This window comes from Maylandia zebra, linkage group LG11 (genome assembly GCF_041146795.1).
Source record: "Maylandia zebra isolate NMK-2024a linkage group LG11, Mzebra_GT3a, whole genome shotgun sequence".
Taxonomy (NCBI): domain Eukaryota; kingdom Metazoa; phylum Chordata; class Actinopteri; order Cichliformes; family Cichlidae; genus Maylandia; species Maylandia zebra.
In genome coordinates, this window is record NC_135177.1 from 36,278,060 (window position 1) to 36,295,051 (window position 16,992).

At 41.4% G+C, this 16,992-nt stretch overlaps 1 protein-coding gene across 4 annotated transcripts in view; it reads left to right on the forward strand.

The window, feature by feature from the left end:
- LOC112432102 (uncharacterized) overlaps nt 1–16,992 on the forward strand; it is a 34,016-nt gene that overhangs the window by 9,692 nt on the left and 7,332 nt on the right. For all 4 annotated transcript variants that reach the window (XR_013100905.1, XM_076890293.1, XM_076890292.1 and 1 more), the window contains exons 3-13: nt 558–586; nt 1,232–1,405; nt 6,272–6,449; nt 6,676–6,716; nt 7,030–7,303; nt 8,142–8,189; nt 8,480–8,523; nt 8,897–9,182; nt 15,370–15,413; nt 15,971–16,256; nt 16,762–16,805. Coding sequence is in view for 3 of the 4 variants with exons in the window: in XM_076890293.1 (XP_076746408.1) it covers nt 558–586; nt 1,232–1,405; nt 6,272–6,449; nt 6,676–6,716; nt 7,030–7,303; nt 8,142–8,189; nt 8,480–8,523; nt 8,897–9,182; nt 15,370–15,413; nt 15,971–16,256; nt 16,762–16,805 (1,448 nt within the window). In the remaining variant the exon portion in view is untranslated. The remainder of the gene's footprint in view (nt 1–557; nt 587–1,231; nt 1,406–6,271; nt 6,450–6,675; nt 6,717–7,029; nt 7,304–8,141; nt 8,190–8,479; nt 8,524–8,896; nt 9,183–15,369; nt 15,414–15,970; nt 16,257–16,761; nt 16,806–16,992) is intronic.

Here is a 16,992-nt window from a genome sequence, read left to right on the forward strand (position 1 = left end):
GAGTGAAAACTTGAGCTGTGTGTGACCTCGTTCCTGAGTGAGTTTCTGTTTATCCAGCAGTATCAGGGGTAAAACTCTGACAGCGCTCTTCTGGACAGAGATCTCTAATGTTTTCCTGGGATCTGCTGGAGCCACTATGCCACCTGGGTGACGTCCCAGCTGGTATGGCTTCATATTTATGTCTCTCACTCCAAGTTACGGTTGGTTAGCATGGGAGAGGCAGCCTGGGACCCTCATTGGACAGAAACGCCCCGATGTGGAGTCGACTCCCGTCACGTTCAACGACATGTAGTGTATATTTATATATGTGTGTGTGTGTGTGTGTGTGTGTGTGTGTGTGTATGTGTATATATACACACACATAAAAGTGATCAGCGATCAGAGTATCCTGTGTGTGCTCTCATTCACAAAGTTAGGCCTCTCTCTAAAATCATTATTAACGAGTTAACGAGGTTTAAGTGTCACTTTGATGTGAAATCTTTCATGTTCTAAATCCTCATAAAGCCTGATGATAAAACAGTTTCTAATCTGACTTTTTCTCTTTCTTTTCTCCTCAGACAAACAGTTTCCTCCACTGAGCCAGAGAGTGAGTAACGTCACATCAGTCGACTTCACACAGTTCAGCTTTGATTCAGTAGATGAAGACTGAAAATGATCTTCATCTTAAACACAAATCATACACATGAGATTCAAGCTGCAGCTTTGTCATGTACACATGAGTTTTATACATGATTGGTATAGAAATATTAAACCTTATTTACATTTTAAAAGCAGATTAAATTCAAGTCTTTCTGTTTATCAGTAAAGATGCGAGCAGTTAAAGCTCCCCTCTGTTTGTAAAATCAGGAGACTCACTGCAGTTTTTGTAGCTCAGTCTTTGACAGAGTTACAGTCAGGCAGTAAAACAGAGTCACAAACCTGTTCATGAAAATTAAATCCTTCAAAAAGAGGAAAAAATGAGCCAAGAAATAAAAAACCAATCCAAGCAGGTACCCACCGAGCACCAGATGTTCATGGAGGTTATTTTCTGCTCTACATCTGGTCGACCGGTCATGACCTTAAAAAGACGCAGCTTTATCTCTGAAGGTCAAAGGTCATCTTTTCAGGTTTTTAGAAGGAATTGGATTCAAACATGAATTTATTTTTAGCACACTAAAATGTTTCTGTTGATTAAAAATCAAACAGACATTTGAATGGTGCATCGCTGTCATGTGACCTCTGTTTTTACCAGGTAGAAACGATGGAGTCTCTTATTGAGCTGCTTTTGGAGACACTGGCTGATCTGAGAGGCAGCGAGGTCAGAGACTTCATCCAGATCCTGAGAAGAAAACGTGGCTCAATGAGCCCCATGAGTCTGTCTGCGATGTCAGACCTGCAGGACGTGCAGGACGTGGTGTTTTTGGCGGTGAGGACCAATGTTCCCTCTAATTTTTCATGTGTCTGAGCGAACGCACAAACTCCCTGAGCGGCCCCTTGGACCACTGTGAGCAACAGCAGACGTGTGCACTGTGGTCACGCCAGCATCCAATCCATCCAACGTGTTTTATTAAAATAATCAAATTACAGCATTTATGTTAGACGACTTTTAATTAACTGCTTTAGCCCACTTACAATGAAAATTAAAAAAAAATCTTGTTCATGACCTGTGTAGCATGTTAACACTATTGGAAGGAAAAATAACTTGAAATCCAATTTTGAAAACACAACTTTCTTTCTTTTTTAAAAAATAAAATAAAATAAAGCTCTGACTTGTATTATAAGTCTGTGGTCTGGGAGAGAGTCCTGTAACTCTCTGTCTGCAAAATACAGGATATAATAACCAATGTTGGGCAATTAATTATATAGTTACTTCAGTTCAGTTCTTTTTTTATTTCAAACATATACATTCACCAACGTTTCATAAAATCATTCCATACAGTTGTTTGAAAAGGAGTAGGCAGAAGTATATACTTATTTAGCCCTACCCCCTCAGGTTTACATCCTCATCATCTAAATTTGAACAACAAAAACGTATACAATGCCTTCAACTTAGAACATAACATCTCAAAAAATATTTTCACATGTTCAACTAAAACTATATTTAGATTTACTAATTTGCAGAAGAAAATAAACATGAGTTTGACTGCTGTCTTGCGTTAATTGCATTTTCTTCATTCTTATACTTATTTAAAATTTCTTTTTTGAGTTTTATTTTAAACTGGTTTATATCACTACTGACCTTAAATTCTGGAATGAGTTAAAAGAAGAAATAAAGTCCCGCTATAGAAATAGACATCCTTTTCAATGTTGTTCTTACTCTTTGTAATTTTAAATTCCACTTCCCTCTAAAATTATACCTCCCTTCTCTCTCTAAGAACCTCAAAAAAAAAAAAAACCCTAATTTACGAATAAATTCTTTACAAATCCTACCATGTGAATTCATGGATTTTTTTTTCACATTCTGTCTCACAGTTGAAGTGTACCTCTGGTGCAAATTACTGACCTCTGTCATCATTTTAAGTGGGGGAACTTGCACAATCGGTGGCTGACTAAATACTTTTTTGCCCCACTGTATTACAATATGTTATTTATATTTTACTTTGTATCCACCAAGGGCTGTGGGTGATCTGCAGTTTCACTCTTTCTCAAGCTGGAGACATTTTCCTTTTCACACACTTTCCTTGGCTGAACAATGACACAACCTTAGTATACCTTATGCATCTCTCTATTTCATTTAATATGTCTTTGTGTGAATTATCTGCTTTCATTCATTCTATTCTGGGCATGATCTTCATCCCAACTATGTTTCATTATTAATACCACTTTATAGGTTGTTATCCTTGCTAATATTATTTTGAATACATTAAAGTTAAGTTGTAATTTATCCTTTTGTTTATTTTACTTTATTCCTCTTGTATTTATATCTATTCAGTCGGGTCTGTTTCCAACCCTTTTTAAACTACACTACTTTGATCTCTAATTTTCACTTGGTGAGGGATTATTACGTTCTTCCTAGTCTGAACTGCTCTCTTCACCTGAGCTGCTATCGTATTCTGAGTTACTGTCTTCTTTGTTTCTTACAGTCACGTACAAAATGTCCCTCTTTTCCACACCTCCAGCATGTAGTGTTAAAGTCGCTGTTTGGTGTGTGTGTGTAGCCTCTACCTCTTGCTCTTCCACTATGCATTCCTCTCTCTTTCTTTTGGATTAGTCCTGCTCCGGCTTGCTGTTTTTCTAAACATTTCTCATCAGGTGTTAATTTTACTTGTTTATTCCCCATTTTCAAAGATTTTGCTGGGCCGTCGCTGGCACGCTTGACTTCAGAGTGGTTTACTGATACGGCCTTCGACTTCACCCTAACGGTGAAGCGGTATCAGTTTTATGAGATGAAACTCAACCGTTCTCCTTTGTCACCAGCACGTGAGCCTCAGCAAAGAAAACAAAAATGGAAGTAGTTCAGCAGCGTATTGTGCTGTAAAATCAACTTACTTCCAGACACATACACACACATAGACATTTGTGCGCTAATTTGTCACGAAGTAATTTCAGCTACCTCTAAAACTAGTCAAAACACAGTTCCTTTTGGCGAACTTAAACCTATTTTATCACATTTCTTTAAACCTTTGCAGCTGTGTTATATACCAAAATAGTGTTTCTCACTCTCCGACGTCTCACTGGTGGTTCAGATCATCGGACTGAATCCCACCGCCGTGGACCAGATTAAAAACACCGGCCCAGACCCGAATTTAACGTCCTGGGGCTCTCTCCTCGTCCAAGAGGGCTGTGCACAGGCTTCGGTGCTGGCTCCCCACGGCGTCAGGAATCAGTGCTGGATCCTGGAACAGAGTCACAGATAACAGTTCTGATATTTTCTGCTCCGGCTACGAAGGACCAAATAATGTTAGGGAAAATGTTCTAAAACACTTCTTCAGTAAAGACTCAGAGAAGAGAAACACACAGAACTTCTTGCTAGCAAGGGCAGCCTCCAGACTGAGACTCGCACTGAGAAACTGCCCCGGTCTTTATTTTGTGTGTGTGTGTGTGTGTGTGTGTGTGTGTGTGTGTGTGTGTGTGTGTGTGTGTGTGTGTGTGTGTGTTGCTGATCAAAGGGTCATATAACATGACAGCATAAAAGGAACATCCTTGGTCAGGAAAAGGGTAGTCTCCCCCTCACCCTAGATGGTTCACCCCAGATAACACAGTGGAAAAGTCCAGCAGTTCATCAAACCAAAAAGCACTTAGACTAAAACAAATATAGCTACGTTAATCCTACCGTAAAACAATAAGACAAGGTACGACCTCTTCTCGTGCTCCTAGGATGTGGGGGTGAAGCCAGAACACCTTAGAATGTTACAGACCTCCTAGGATGAGACATTCTTTCAATATGTCACCAACTATATACTTCTAAACACAAATGATTACATGCAATACTCTACCATATGCAAACTTATATCATTAAAAGATTATACTGACTACTAAGTACAATTTTCCTATTAACAGAACCATTTACTTATTTCGATTGGGAGCATCCCTTTCCTTACCTTATATATTATTTGCACTGTTTTAAACTTGACTAGATCCTGGAATTTTATAGCTTGCGTCCTAATAAAGAGTGCATTTGTGTGAGCCCTATACCCCTCCTGATTTATTAGTCTAATGGCCCTTTTCTGCATTATGATTATAGTCTGAATATTACTTTTATATGTATTTCCCCAAACCTCTACACAATAACTCATATATGGTAATAGTAAAGCACAATATAACATATACAATGTTTTCCTATCCAGAAATTGTTTTGCTTTCCCCAAGACAGCAATGTCCTGTGCCAACTTTCCCCTCACATAAGTGATGTGTGATTTCCAACAGACCTTATGATCAATGATCACACCAAGAATGTCATGGTCCTGGGTCAAGCGACCCAGTATTTGAGTTCCATGTATCTTCTGTATTCATTTGCACCTAGCTTAGTTCACCTAGTTAATTTCTAGACTGCAGTTTAGTTTTGTTCCTTAGTTGTTTATGTCATCTCCCCCTGTACTAAGTCTCCCCGGTTCATGTGTCATGTCTAATCTCCATGTTTCCTGTTTTACTTTGACAGTGAATACAGACTTTCAGTGTATTCAGTTTCACTCCTCCTCTCCTGTCGTTAGGTTCATGTGTGTCAGCTGTGCTCCCATGTGTGGCCACTTCCCCTGATCATCCCTCATGTGTATTTAGTCTCTGTGTTTCATACAGTCTGTGTCGCGTCGTCTGTGTTCTCACCTCCATGGTTTCCCGGTCAGTCGTTGCAGCGAACATCATAGTCTCTGAGTTTCCTTAGCTTATCACAGTATTAGTTTTCCCAGTTTAGATATAGCCTAGCCACGCTATCCTTGCTTTGTTTGTACACCTTGTCTCCAGCCATAATAAAGGCTCGCTTTCTGTTAAGTTCACTCCCGTCTACTCACTTGTGTACGCACCTGGGTCCATTACACACACCACCGCACGGCCTGTCTCTGCAGACCGTGACAAAGAAATTTTATGGCTTCTTCAAAAACGTAACTGAGTTTTGCAAACAACAAAGTTTTTTGCAGCTGTTTACCTAAAAATGTTGCCAATTTTTGCCAAAATGTTTTTTTTAAACAAACATTTCAAACTATTTACAGAACAATCAGCTGTTCTGCATCAAATCTGATGCCACACAAATTATTTGTGCCACTCCAAAAAATAATTTCTGTCCACTATGAGATAAAGGAGAACAGCAGCCTGACATGGTACATTTTTCCACCAATAGGAAAGGGTGGGGTTTTTTTGTTTTTGTCTTTGTTCACAGGCTTTCGAGCGTTTTCCTTATCAAACGCAGTTTTTACTGTTCCTTCCCGCAGTAAATATAAACAACGACAGTATTCAGGAAGAAAAACAAACACTGCAGATATTTTTATCACAACTCTGGTTTTACGTGGCCGATCAACACAATTTAAAAACTGGTATAAAGTCCTCACTTTTTCCGTCAGTTGTTCCGTCTGTCCTGCTCACATCTCCAATGGTTGTACACGTTGTCATTAACGTGGCTTCACTCCACAGCAGCCGCTTTGCTCGCTAAAACACCGGTGTCGGCACATAAGGACGCTGTCATAGCCTGTCAATGGCGTGGATTAGCTGCGTATATACGAGTGTGAATCGCGTCATTGGCTGGACTATGAGATAAGGTGGCATCGTTCTAATCCCATACGGGAGCAGCCAGTCACTGACTAACACTGCAAAACAGAATTGTTAAAGTATTTACTTTAATTTTTTTGTGTGCGCAACACAGATTTTTTCTGCGCAGAGACCGTGCCAGCAGTGCCCAATTGCGCACGCGCGCAGCTTAGAGGGAACATTGGTGAGGACTTTTGGCCAACAGTCAGTGGAGAAGATCGTGGAGGTTTTAAAGGAGATGGAGAGGACTGATCTGGCTCAGAGGCTGACAGACAGCAGCTCAGAAGCTCAAAGTAAGATAAAGACAAAACATGTTAAAATGATAAAAGTGTTTCTGCTTCAGTTCATATTAGAAACAGTCAGATTTACAGAGCAAAGAGAGCATTGTTGACGAGCAGAAAATGATGTTCAGCAGGTTTAAATGTAACTTTTTTTTGTTGATCTCTGTGTATTTTTTTAAAGCTCGATTAGCTTTTATTAAACACTTATTTCTATTTCTGTTAATTTCTCTTTTTTCAGACAAACATCTGGATGAACATCTGTCTGCACTGATCCATAAAGTGAGTAACGTCTCATCTGTCTGACTCTGCAGAGTTCAGCTTTGATTCAATAAGATGCAGTTTGAAAATCATAATTTCATCATTTAGATTAAACAGTTGTCACAGAAATGTTTTTAGATTTAAAATCAAAGATTATTAAAAAGTGTGTTTACATAAATACATCTTAATAAATCAGATAATAAAAGAAAACAAAGTGTTTCAGAGAAAACATTGAAAACATTCAAAGTTTAAAACAGCTACAAAAACATAAATCTGTAATTTTCTCAGTGAGGAAACATTTTTTCTTTATGAATGTTTGCTTTGAATTTTCCAGGTTGCAACAATGGCAGCTGTTACAGATGTGCTTCTAGAAACACTGGAGGGTTTGAGTGATCAGGATCTCAACAAGTTCATGTGGTTCCTGCAGTTCACTTGTTTTCAGAAGAGTCTTCCACAAATCGAACTGAGTGATGACAGAAGAAGAATAGTGAATGAGATGATTGATAAACTTGGTCATCAGTCTGTGGAGGTGATCAGGGAGGTTTTAACAGACATGCAGAGAACTGATCTGGTGCAGAGGCTGTCAGAGAGCAGCTCAGGACTCAAAGGTAAGAGGAAATAATCTGTCAGAGTGTCTGTAATAACTTTAATACATTTTATTTATTCATTAAAGTTTATTTAACCAGGAAAAAATAAACTTGTGACATTAAAAATCTGTTTTTCAAGAGTGTCCTGGCCAACAAGGACAGCTGTACAATAATCATAAGCTGCATAAATTAATACAAAAGATATGTTGGGATTATTCTTAACTGTGTGTGGAAGGATTTTAAATATAATATTACACCTTACAGTAAAAATTAATTTAAAGAATTAAATCAGAGAAACTCACAACAAGAACTGCATAATATAAACTTTATTATCATTTATAAATGAAAGAATTTGTTTCCTCTGATTTATTTTGGACAGACGTTGATAAATGAACACATTCAGGTTGTACAAACACAGTAAAATTAAACAGATTTGTTTTCATATTTCAATGTTTTAAAGTAAAAATATTCAGCTTATTGAATCAGTGACTTTCTTTAGTAAATGTTGTTTTAAAGCTCTTTGAACTTCTTTCCTTTGAAAATATTTTTCTTTGTTTTTTGCATTTTGAGCTCATTAATATCAGTCTTGTGTTGTAAATGGATCTTTATGTTAGCTTTGATTGAAACTCCACTATGGAGACAGACGACCTGTATGAGGTAAATGATTCAAAGTCTTTTCAGTGATTTCTCTGTGATTGTGTAACTATGGCCTCCTCCTGCCTTCAGTCAGCACAGCTGAAAGTGAAATATTAAAGCTTTTTATTGTCAGGACTCAGTGTTATACTCAGGATGAGCACACATAAAGGACACACACAGTGTCTGTATCATGTAGTTACAGTTTGTATTCAATGTGTTGCAGCTGCAGGATCATCAGCTGAAGGATTTGATGTGGAGGAAACAGAGAAAGGTCAGTGTCCAGAAAACACATGAATCAATAAATACACTCATTGATATGAAGATGAAGAAGATGAAGAAGAAGAAGAATTACTGAATGAAACAGAACTGGATCATTTCCTCACACGTTGATAGTTTCCCATCAAATATGACTTCATGTTAACAAGTTTAATGTTGTTATTAATCCAACTTACAAGGATCATCAGAATGAAATCAAAGCATCAGTTATTTCAAAGTGTCTGATTATTAACACTGATGTTAAATCAGTCATGAATGAAGCTTTTAATCTTTCTTTTCTGTCAGAGAAACACTCTGAGGATGAACGTTGGCCTGCACTGATCCACAAAGTGAGTCATGTCACATCTGTCTGACTTCAGATCATCCAGCTTTCATTTCATAAACACAGGATAGAAATCTTCAATAGAAACAAATGATTTGATTTTGATTGGAAAAGTCAAAGTTTGATAAGTTGAGCGTGTGCAGTGAGGGAGGTCTGCAGCAGGTCAGAAAAGTCCTGAACTTGTTAACAGAAGCAGAATAATTGTTAATCAGCTGTTTGTGATCATTGTGACAAATATGACCAATGACATCATCACCTTATGTGATGGATGATGTCATCTAAACACATCTACATTTGTAAAGTGTTGATGAGAAAACAAACAAACCTGAAAGTGAGAAATGTCACATTTATCTCATGAACATTTTCTTTGAATTTTCCAGGTAGAAACGATGGAGTCTGTTATTGAGCTGCTGCTGGAAACTCTGGATGGTCTCAATGAGCCGGAGCTCAGTGAGTTCAAGTTGAACCTGCTACAAATTTATCTTCACAAATATGACTCAGACTTCTCATTGATGTGGTACATGAGGACAGACCTGCAGCACACAGTGTTTCTGATGGTGCTGACTTACGGCCAACAGTCAGTGGAGAAGACCATGGAGGTCTTAAAGGAGATGAAGAGGACTGATCTGGCTCAGAGGCTGTCAGGCTGCAGCTCACTGCCTCGAAGTAAGACAACAAAATCAAAACTCATTAAAGTCATAAAACTGTTTTTATGTCTCATAAACGTCTGACTAAAGTCTTCTTTGACTTTATAAATAATATTTGTAATAAAGACAAAAAAACACATCTTTAAAACATATTTTATGGCTGTCAAAGGAGCTTGCAAAGAAAAGCGTCTGGACTTCTTTAAGTTGCTTGAAGACGTTTCACCTCTCATCCGAGAAGCTTCTTCAGTTCTAAGGTCAAATGGTGGGGAGTCCCAGATATAAACCTAGTGGGAGTTTCCTCCCACAGAGGGACAAAAGGACCCCCTGATGATCCTCTAATCGCCTGAGCCAAGGTGTGAAACTGGGTGTGGGTCCCAATCAGCCAGAGTTTCGGGTGTGTTCATTGTGAAACCTGGCCCCACCTTATCATGCGAATTCCTGAGGTCAGATGGTCCAGGATGTGAGTGGGCGTTAAGGCGTCTGGGAAGGGATCTCAAAACTGGATTATAGATGGCAGAGAGTTGGTGTCGTAAACCCCGCCTCTGTTCAAAGATGGTCGCTCACAGTGGACATAGATGCTTCTTTCACTCCTCTTTCAAACCATCTGTCCTCTCTGTCCAAAATGTGAACACTGGCATCCTCGAAAGAGTGACCTTTGACCTTTAGATGCAGATGGACTGCTGAGTCTTGTCCTGTGGAGGTGGCTCTTCTATGTTGTGCCATGCGCTTGTGAAGTGGCTGTTTGGTCTCTCCAATGTAGAGGTCTGGGCATTCCTCGCTGCACTGTACAGCATACACCACATTGTTAAGTTTGTGTTTTGGCGTTTTGTCTTTCGGGTGAACCAGTTTTTGTCTGAGCATGTTGCTTGGTCTGAAATGCACCGGGATGTTGTGCTTGGAGAAAACTCTCCTGAGTTTTTCTGATACACCGGCTACATAGGGGATGACAATGTTGTTGCGTCTGTCCTTCTTATCCTCCCTCGCTGGTGTCTGGCCTTCTTTTCTGTGCCTCTTTGCTGACTTTAAGAACGCCCATTTAGGATAGCCGCACGTTTTGAGTGCTTCCTTTACATGTGTGTGTTCCTTCTTTTTCCCTTCAGGCTTAGAGGGAACATGTTCTGCCCGGTGGTGTAGGGTCCTAATTACTCCAAGTTTGTGTTCCAAAGGGTGATGGGAGTCAAAGAGGAGGTACTGGTCCGTGTGTGTGGGCTTCCGGTAAACTTCGATGTTGAGGTTGCCGTTCTCTTCAATGTGCACAGCGCAGTCCAGGAAAGGCAAACAGTTGTCCTTTGTGTCTTCCCTGGTGAACCTGATGTTCTTATCCACAGCGTTAATGTGCGCAGTGAAGGATTCCACTTCGTGTGTCTTGATTTTGACCCAGGTGTCGTCCACATAACTGTACCAGTGGCTGGGTACTCTTCCTTTGAAAGAGCCAAGAGCCTTCCTTTCCACTGCCTCCATGTAAAGGTTTGCTACAATAGGTGACACGGGGGAGCCCATGGCACAGCCATGTTTTTGTCTGTAAAAGCCTTCGTTGTATTTGAAATATGTAGTTGTAACGGAGGCGGAAGGCTGGTTTTACTTCCACAGTGGTTTTGTGCGAAGGAAGGAAACCTTCCTCCAAACGGATTGAGCAGTGGAGCCGCCGAGGGAAAGCACACATTAAAACTGTATAATTAAAATATAATTTATTATATTTAAATTGTTAAAAATGCAAAATGAATTAAAACAACCTTGGCCAAGGGGTAGCACAATAAAAGTCAATAAAACACAATATTAAAAGTCCAGTGGCCTGCGCCACGACCTAAAAGTCCCAGGGAGCTAAGAAATCCAGCAAGTGGTATAACCAAAGGAACCAGCGGAGTCCTCGCCTCCCTCTCGCACTCACGTCCTGATATGCTGAAGAAGGAGAGGAAGCGGCAGTCACTATTCTTTCCAGGTTTACTTCATAAAAAAGGGATAAGTCAGAGACTTACCCCGGGTGGGCAGAGCTCTCAACTCCGCCCGCCGCTTCTTTAAAACTGGAAATCGGCACAGCCGTCTCGTAGCCTCCGCTGGTGCTGTCTCCGCTCTCCCCGCTGGTACTGTCGCTCTCTGCGCTGGTACTGTCGCTCTCTGCGCGCTGGTGCTCCTGCTGGTGCTCTGCGCGCTGGTGCTTGCATTAGCCAACTCTAGCCGCCTTAGAAGGGAAAACCCGGCGGCGTCTCGCCGCCCTATCAATGTTTCTGTTCCGGTTTCCCGAATGGGCAGAGCTCTCAACTCTGCCACCGCTTTCCTGTGGCAAACCAACCGGCACCAGCCCATCTGGGCTTGTGGCCGCCGCCACCGCCTGATATCGTTCACTCTCCCAGTCCTCACTCCACCATCAGTCTCTTCTCTCTCGTCTCCCATCACTCTTATTGGCCTCCGGGACCTCACAGGTGTGCCTGGTTCATAATCAAGGAGGGGCGGAGACTTTCCAGGACAAGTCACCGATGAATACCATAAAACATGCAATAAAACCCATAAGAATACAACACTATACAATATTAAAGAAAGTAAAACACAACCAAACATGCACAATAAAAATATCTTAGGTAACTTGTCCCTCTCCACCCCGTGACATAGTGGTGAGGCAGAGGTCTAACAGTGTGCAGATCTGATCGGGTGTGAAGTTGGTCCTGTCCTCCAAGGAGCTGTCTTCTTGTAGTCGTTTTCTGACAGTCTCCACGGCCTCCGTGGTGGGTATGCAAGTGAAGAGAGAGACTACATCAAAGGACACCATGGTTTCATCTGGATCCAGGGGAAGTTTCTGGACCTTGTCGGTGAAGTCGGTGGAGTTCTTGATGTGGGGTGTTCCCCACAAGAGGAGCAAGGATGGTAGCAAGGTGTTTAGCAATGTTATAAGTGGCTGAGTTTATGCTACTGACTATGGGTCTGAGTGGGACAGCTTCCTTGTGGATCTTAGGAAGTCCATAGATGCAGGGTATGGCATCCCCTGGGTAAAGGCAGTGATATGTAAGGCGGTCAATAATTTTGTCCTTTTCAAAGTCTTGAAGGCAAGCTATAACTTTCTTTTTGTAGCTGCTTGTGGGGTCTTGCTTTAGGGCTTTGTAGGTATTGTTGTCACTGAGGAGAGTAGTGATCTTTGTATGGTAATCTGTAGTGTTTAGGACCACGGTGCATCTTCCCTTATCAGCTGGTAAAACAGTGATGTTGTGGTCTTTGCTCAGGGAAGCGACAGCCTTCTTTTCCTGTATTGTGAGGTTGGATGGAGGGACTTTGGCACTGGAGAGCGTGGCTGAGACTTTCATCCTGATTTGCTCTGCTTCTGTCTGTGATAATTTATTAATCCGTATGGCAGATTCTGTGGCTGTGATGAGGTCTACTATGGGCAACTGTTGTGGAGAAATGGCAAAATTGAGTCCTTTGGCTAATACTCTCTCTTCCTCCTTTACATGGAGGCAGTGGAAAGGAAGGCTCTTGGCTCTTTCAAAGGAAGAGTACCCAGCCACTGGTACAGTTATGTGGACGACACCTGGGTCAAAATCAAGACACACGAAGTGGAATCCTTCACTGCGCACATTAACGCTGTGGATAAGAACATCAGGTTCACCAGGGAAGACACAAAGGACAACTGTTTGCCTTTCCTGGACTGCGCTGTGCACATTGAAGAGAACGGCAACCACAACATCGAAGTTTACCAGAAGCCCACACACACGGACCAGTACCTCCTCTTTGACTCCCATCACCCTTTGGAACACAAACTTGGAGTAATTAGGACCCTACACCACTGGGCAGAACATGTTCCCTCTAAGCCTGAAGGAAAAAAGAAGGAACACACACATGTAAAGGAAGCACTCAAAACGTGCGGCTATCCTAAATGGGCGTTCTTAAAGTCAGCAAAGAGGCACAGAAAAGAAGATCAGACACCAGCGAGGGAGGATAAGAAGGACAGACGCAACAACATTGTCATCCCCTATGTAGCCGGTGTATCAGAAAAACTCAGGAGAGTTTTCTCCAAGCATGACATCCTGGTGCATTTCAGACCAAGCAACACGCTCAGACAAAAACTGGTTCACCCAAAAGACAAAACGCCAAAACACAAACTTAACAATGTGGTGTTTGCTGTACAGTGCAGCGAGGAATGCTCAGACCTCTACATTGGAGAGACCAAACAGCCACTTCACAAGCGCATGGCACAACTCTGTTGCTTGTGAAGCTCGCACACAAGAATTTCACTCACATGTGCTGTACCAATGTACCTGCACATGTGATGTGACAATAAAAGTAATTTGATTTGATTTGAGAAGAGCCACCTCCACAGGACAAGACTCAGCAGTCCATCTGCATCTAAAGGATAAAGGTCACTCTTTCGAGGATGCCAATGTTCACATTTTGGACAGAGAGGACAGATGGTTTGAAAGAGGAGTGAAAGAAGCATCTATGTCCACTGTGAGCGACCATCTTTGAACAGAGGCGGAGGTTTACGACACCAACTCTCTGCCATCTATAATCCAGTTTTGAGATCTCTTCCCAGACGCCTTAACGCCCACTCACATCCTGGGCCATCTGACCTCAGGAATTCGCATGATAAGGTGGGGCCAGGTTTCACAATGAACTCACCCGAAACTCTGGCTGATTGGGACCCACACCCAGTTTCACACCTTGGCTCAGGCGATTAGAGGATCATCAGGGGGCCCTTTTGTCCCTCTGTGGGAGGAAACTCCCACTAGGTTTATAGGGCTTTGGAGCGTGATGTCACGGGGGTGGGCGTGGAAAGGATTTTGGCCCGATCCGCCATTTTGGGGTTCTAAGTAAGGAGCAAAAGCATAGCCATGGTTCGTACTTGCTGTGTGCTCGGCTGCAATGTTCGATCTTACGACCGGCACGGGAATAAGTTTGGATTGTCTTTTTATGCTTTCCCAACCTGGAAGCAACATGAAGGAGCTCATGTATCGGATATTACCAAACGAAGGCGTCTAGCCTGGATAGCAGCCGTGAGACGAGCTGATATCAAGTTCTGTTACGTCTCCAGATATCAGCTGGTGTGCTCAAGACATTTTCATTCCGGTAAGTTCTAAATATGTTCTTATCACACTTTATAGCTGAATAATATTATCGTTGGTGGTCTCGGAAGTTAAAGAGATTGCGATCAAACATCAAATGGAGTGACTTTGCAGACATATGTGCTATGTAAAGATTCGCAGGAGGAGACAGGGAGGACACAAATTGGCGTTAATAATTTGCCCGATTATCAATGTGTTAATTTGCATCTACTTTACAATTATGGGCATATAATATGATAACGATATTTTAGCAGTTTACTGATAAATGTATAACATTAATTATGGTGGGGGTGGAAAATGGCTATTTCACTCGATGCACTCCAGCTGACTTACTTTGACGACGTACTCAGAGTTTGGCGGCTTGAAAATAGCCAAATCTTGCACCCAGCCATTTGTAAATTGGATGTGCGCCTCCAGTGACTTGTAATTACGAAACTGGTTCGCAGTGTAAGCGCTTACTCCACAAACAAGATAGGTGAAGATATCGGGGTAGGACAGTGGCGGTAAGTCGTCTGGGTCTTTACTCCACTGCTGTATGTCGTATGGGTCCAGATTTGCGATGCACTCTATTTTTTTTCAAATACCGCTGCTTCGCCTCTGGACGCAATCGGTCTGTATACTGTCCGTTTTCTTTTGAGCTGCTTATAAACATGTTTCTTGTCGTCGTCGCCGTTCCAACAGTGAGTTTGTTTGGATCGTAGACCCCGAAAATGGCGCCGCGCTCCCACAATGCATTGCGGCGTGACGTCAACTCCAAAGCCCTATATCGGGGACCCTCCACCATTTGACCCCAGAACTGAAGAAGCTTCTCGGATGAGAGGTGAAACGTCTTCAAGCAACTTAAAGAAGTCCAGACGCTTTTCTTTGCAAGCTCCTTTGACTACGGTGACCTGGATGACTGAGAACCTTCACAGACATATTTTATGGCTGTTCTGGAAAAATATACTTCAATAAATACATAAAAATGAGACCAGATTAAATCAAAATACTCTGTGAGGAGGAGTAAAAATGACTCCTTCATACTGTTTATTATTGCTGAGGAGGTTTCAGTGTAATTCTGCATATTGTCCATTTTTCCAAAGTCATATTTCCTGAATAATTGTCAGTTAGTTGTTAAATGTGTTTGTCATGAGTGACTTTGAGCACTTTTCTCCTCAGAGAAACACTCTGTGGATGAACGACGCTCTGCACTGATCCACAAAGTGAGTCATGTCACATCTCTGATTCAGTACAAGACAGCAGGCTGAAAGTCAGAGGACTAAAGTATCATCAGTTCTCATGTTGACTCATTTTTCTCATGATTTCTGCTGGATGTTTGTGACAAACTGAAGCTTCATTCAGTTTGACTTCTTCAGCAGTAATTTTCTGCAACACTAATGTCAGGATGTCTTTACCACTGAGGATGAGCTGAGGAAGTGTCAGCATGTACATTTGTCCTGACTCTTCAACAGGACAGAGAAATCTGAAAACATCAAACACTTTCAGATTAAACAGGAAACTTTATTCTACTTACAAATATTAATAAAGAATGAAAGATGATGTGAAATCAGGGAAAGATTCTTGATGGATATATTTCAGTTTTTATCTGCACAGTGAGAGAAGAACTGCAGCCTGTAAAGAAAAAGTATTCAAACCCATAAAAGTGGATCACAGTTTTATATTTTCTTCATTTTTTTCATAAACGTACCGCAACTAGTAAATAGATGCTTGTGTTTGGCTAAATAAATATGTGACCCCGTGATTGTGTTTATTGTTCCAGATGGCAACAATGGCAGCTGTTAAACATCTGCTTTTAGAAACTTTGAATGATTTGAGTGATGAGGAGCTCAAGAAATTTAAGAGGATCCTGCAGACGATCCTTCCTTGGAGGAATCTGTCATTCTTCTCGTGGCGGTTGAATCGATCATTAGTCAGAGCAGATATAATGAATCTGATGGTGGATGAACTTGGTCATCAGTCTGTGGAGGTGACCAGAGAAGTTTTCATGCACATGAACAGAACTGATCTGGTGCAGAAGTTACCAGAGAGCAGCTCAGCATCCAGAGGTAAGACCAACATGCATGAGTGTAAACTGTGTCATCAACAGGTTTTTGTGTTGCTGGTGTCATGGTGGTGCAGTGGTTAGCACTGTGTCCTCACAGCATGAAGGTTGTGTGTTTGAGCCTCCTGGTTGGCTGGAACCTTTCTGTGTGGAGTTTGCATGTTCTCCCTGTGCCTGCATGCTTTTCCTCAGAGTGCTCTGGTTTCCAGTCCAAACACATGCTTGTTGGCTTTATTGCTGGTTCTAAATTAAATGTGGGTGTGAAAGGTTGTCTGTCTGTTTAAAACCTGAGGTGGACAGGTGTACCCTCTCTCATTATCACAGCTGGGAACCCCCAGTTACTTTGGTTGGACAGGATGGAGGGTTTCTTTGTTGGGTTCTTATGTCATTTTATAGTTTCACATGATTTTCTCTTTTAAATCATCTGTGTCGTCTGAAGGCTGATTCTACTTGGATGTGTGATGATGTTTGAATCCTCAGAGTTGATGGTAAATGTCTTTCCTCCTCAGAGAAACACTCTGTGGATGAACATGGAGCTGCACTGTTGAAGAGAGTGAGTGTGACTTTAACTCAGCTTTTACAAAAAAATAGTTTTTAGTATTGATAGAAATGAAATAACGTTTTCTTATGAAACTTGAAGTTTTGCAGTTCATAAAGAGAGTGAAGTAAATATCAAAACCGCCAGCTGTCTCTTCAGTGATTATTCTAAAAAATATAAATATTAATGAAGACATCAAATA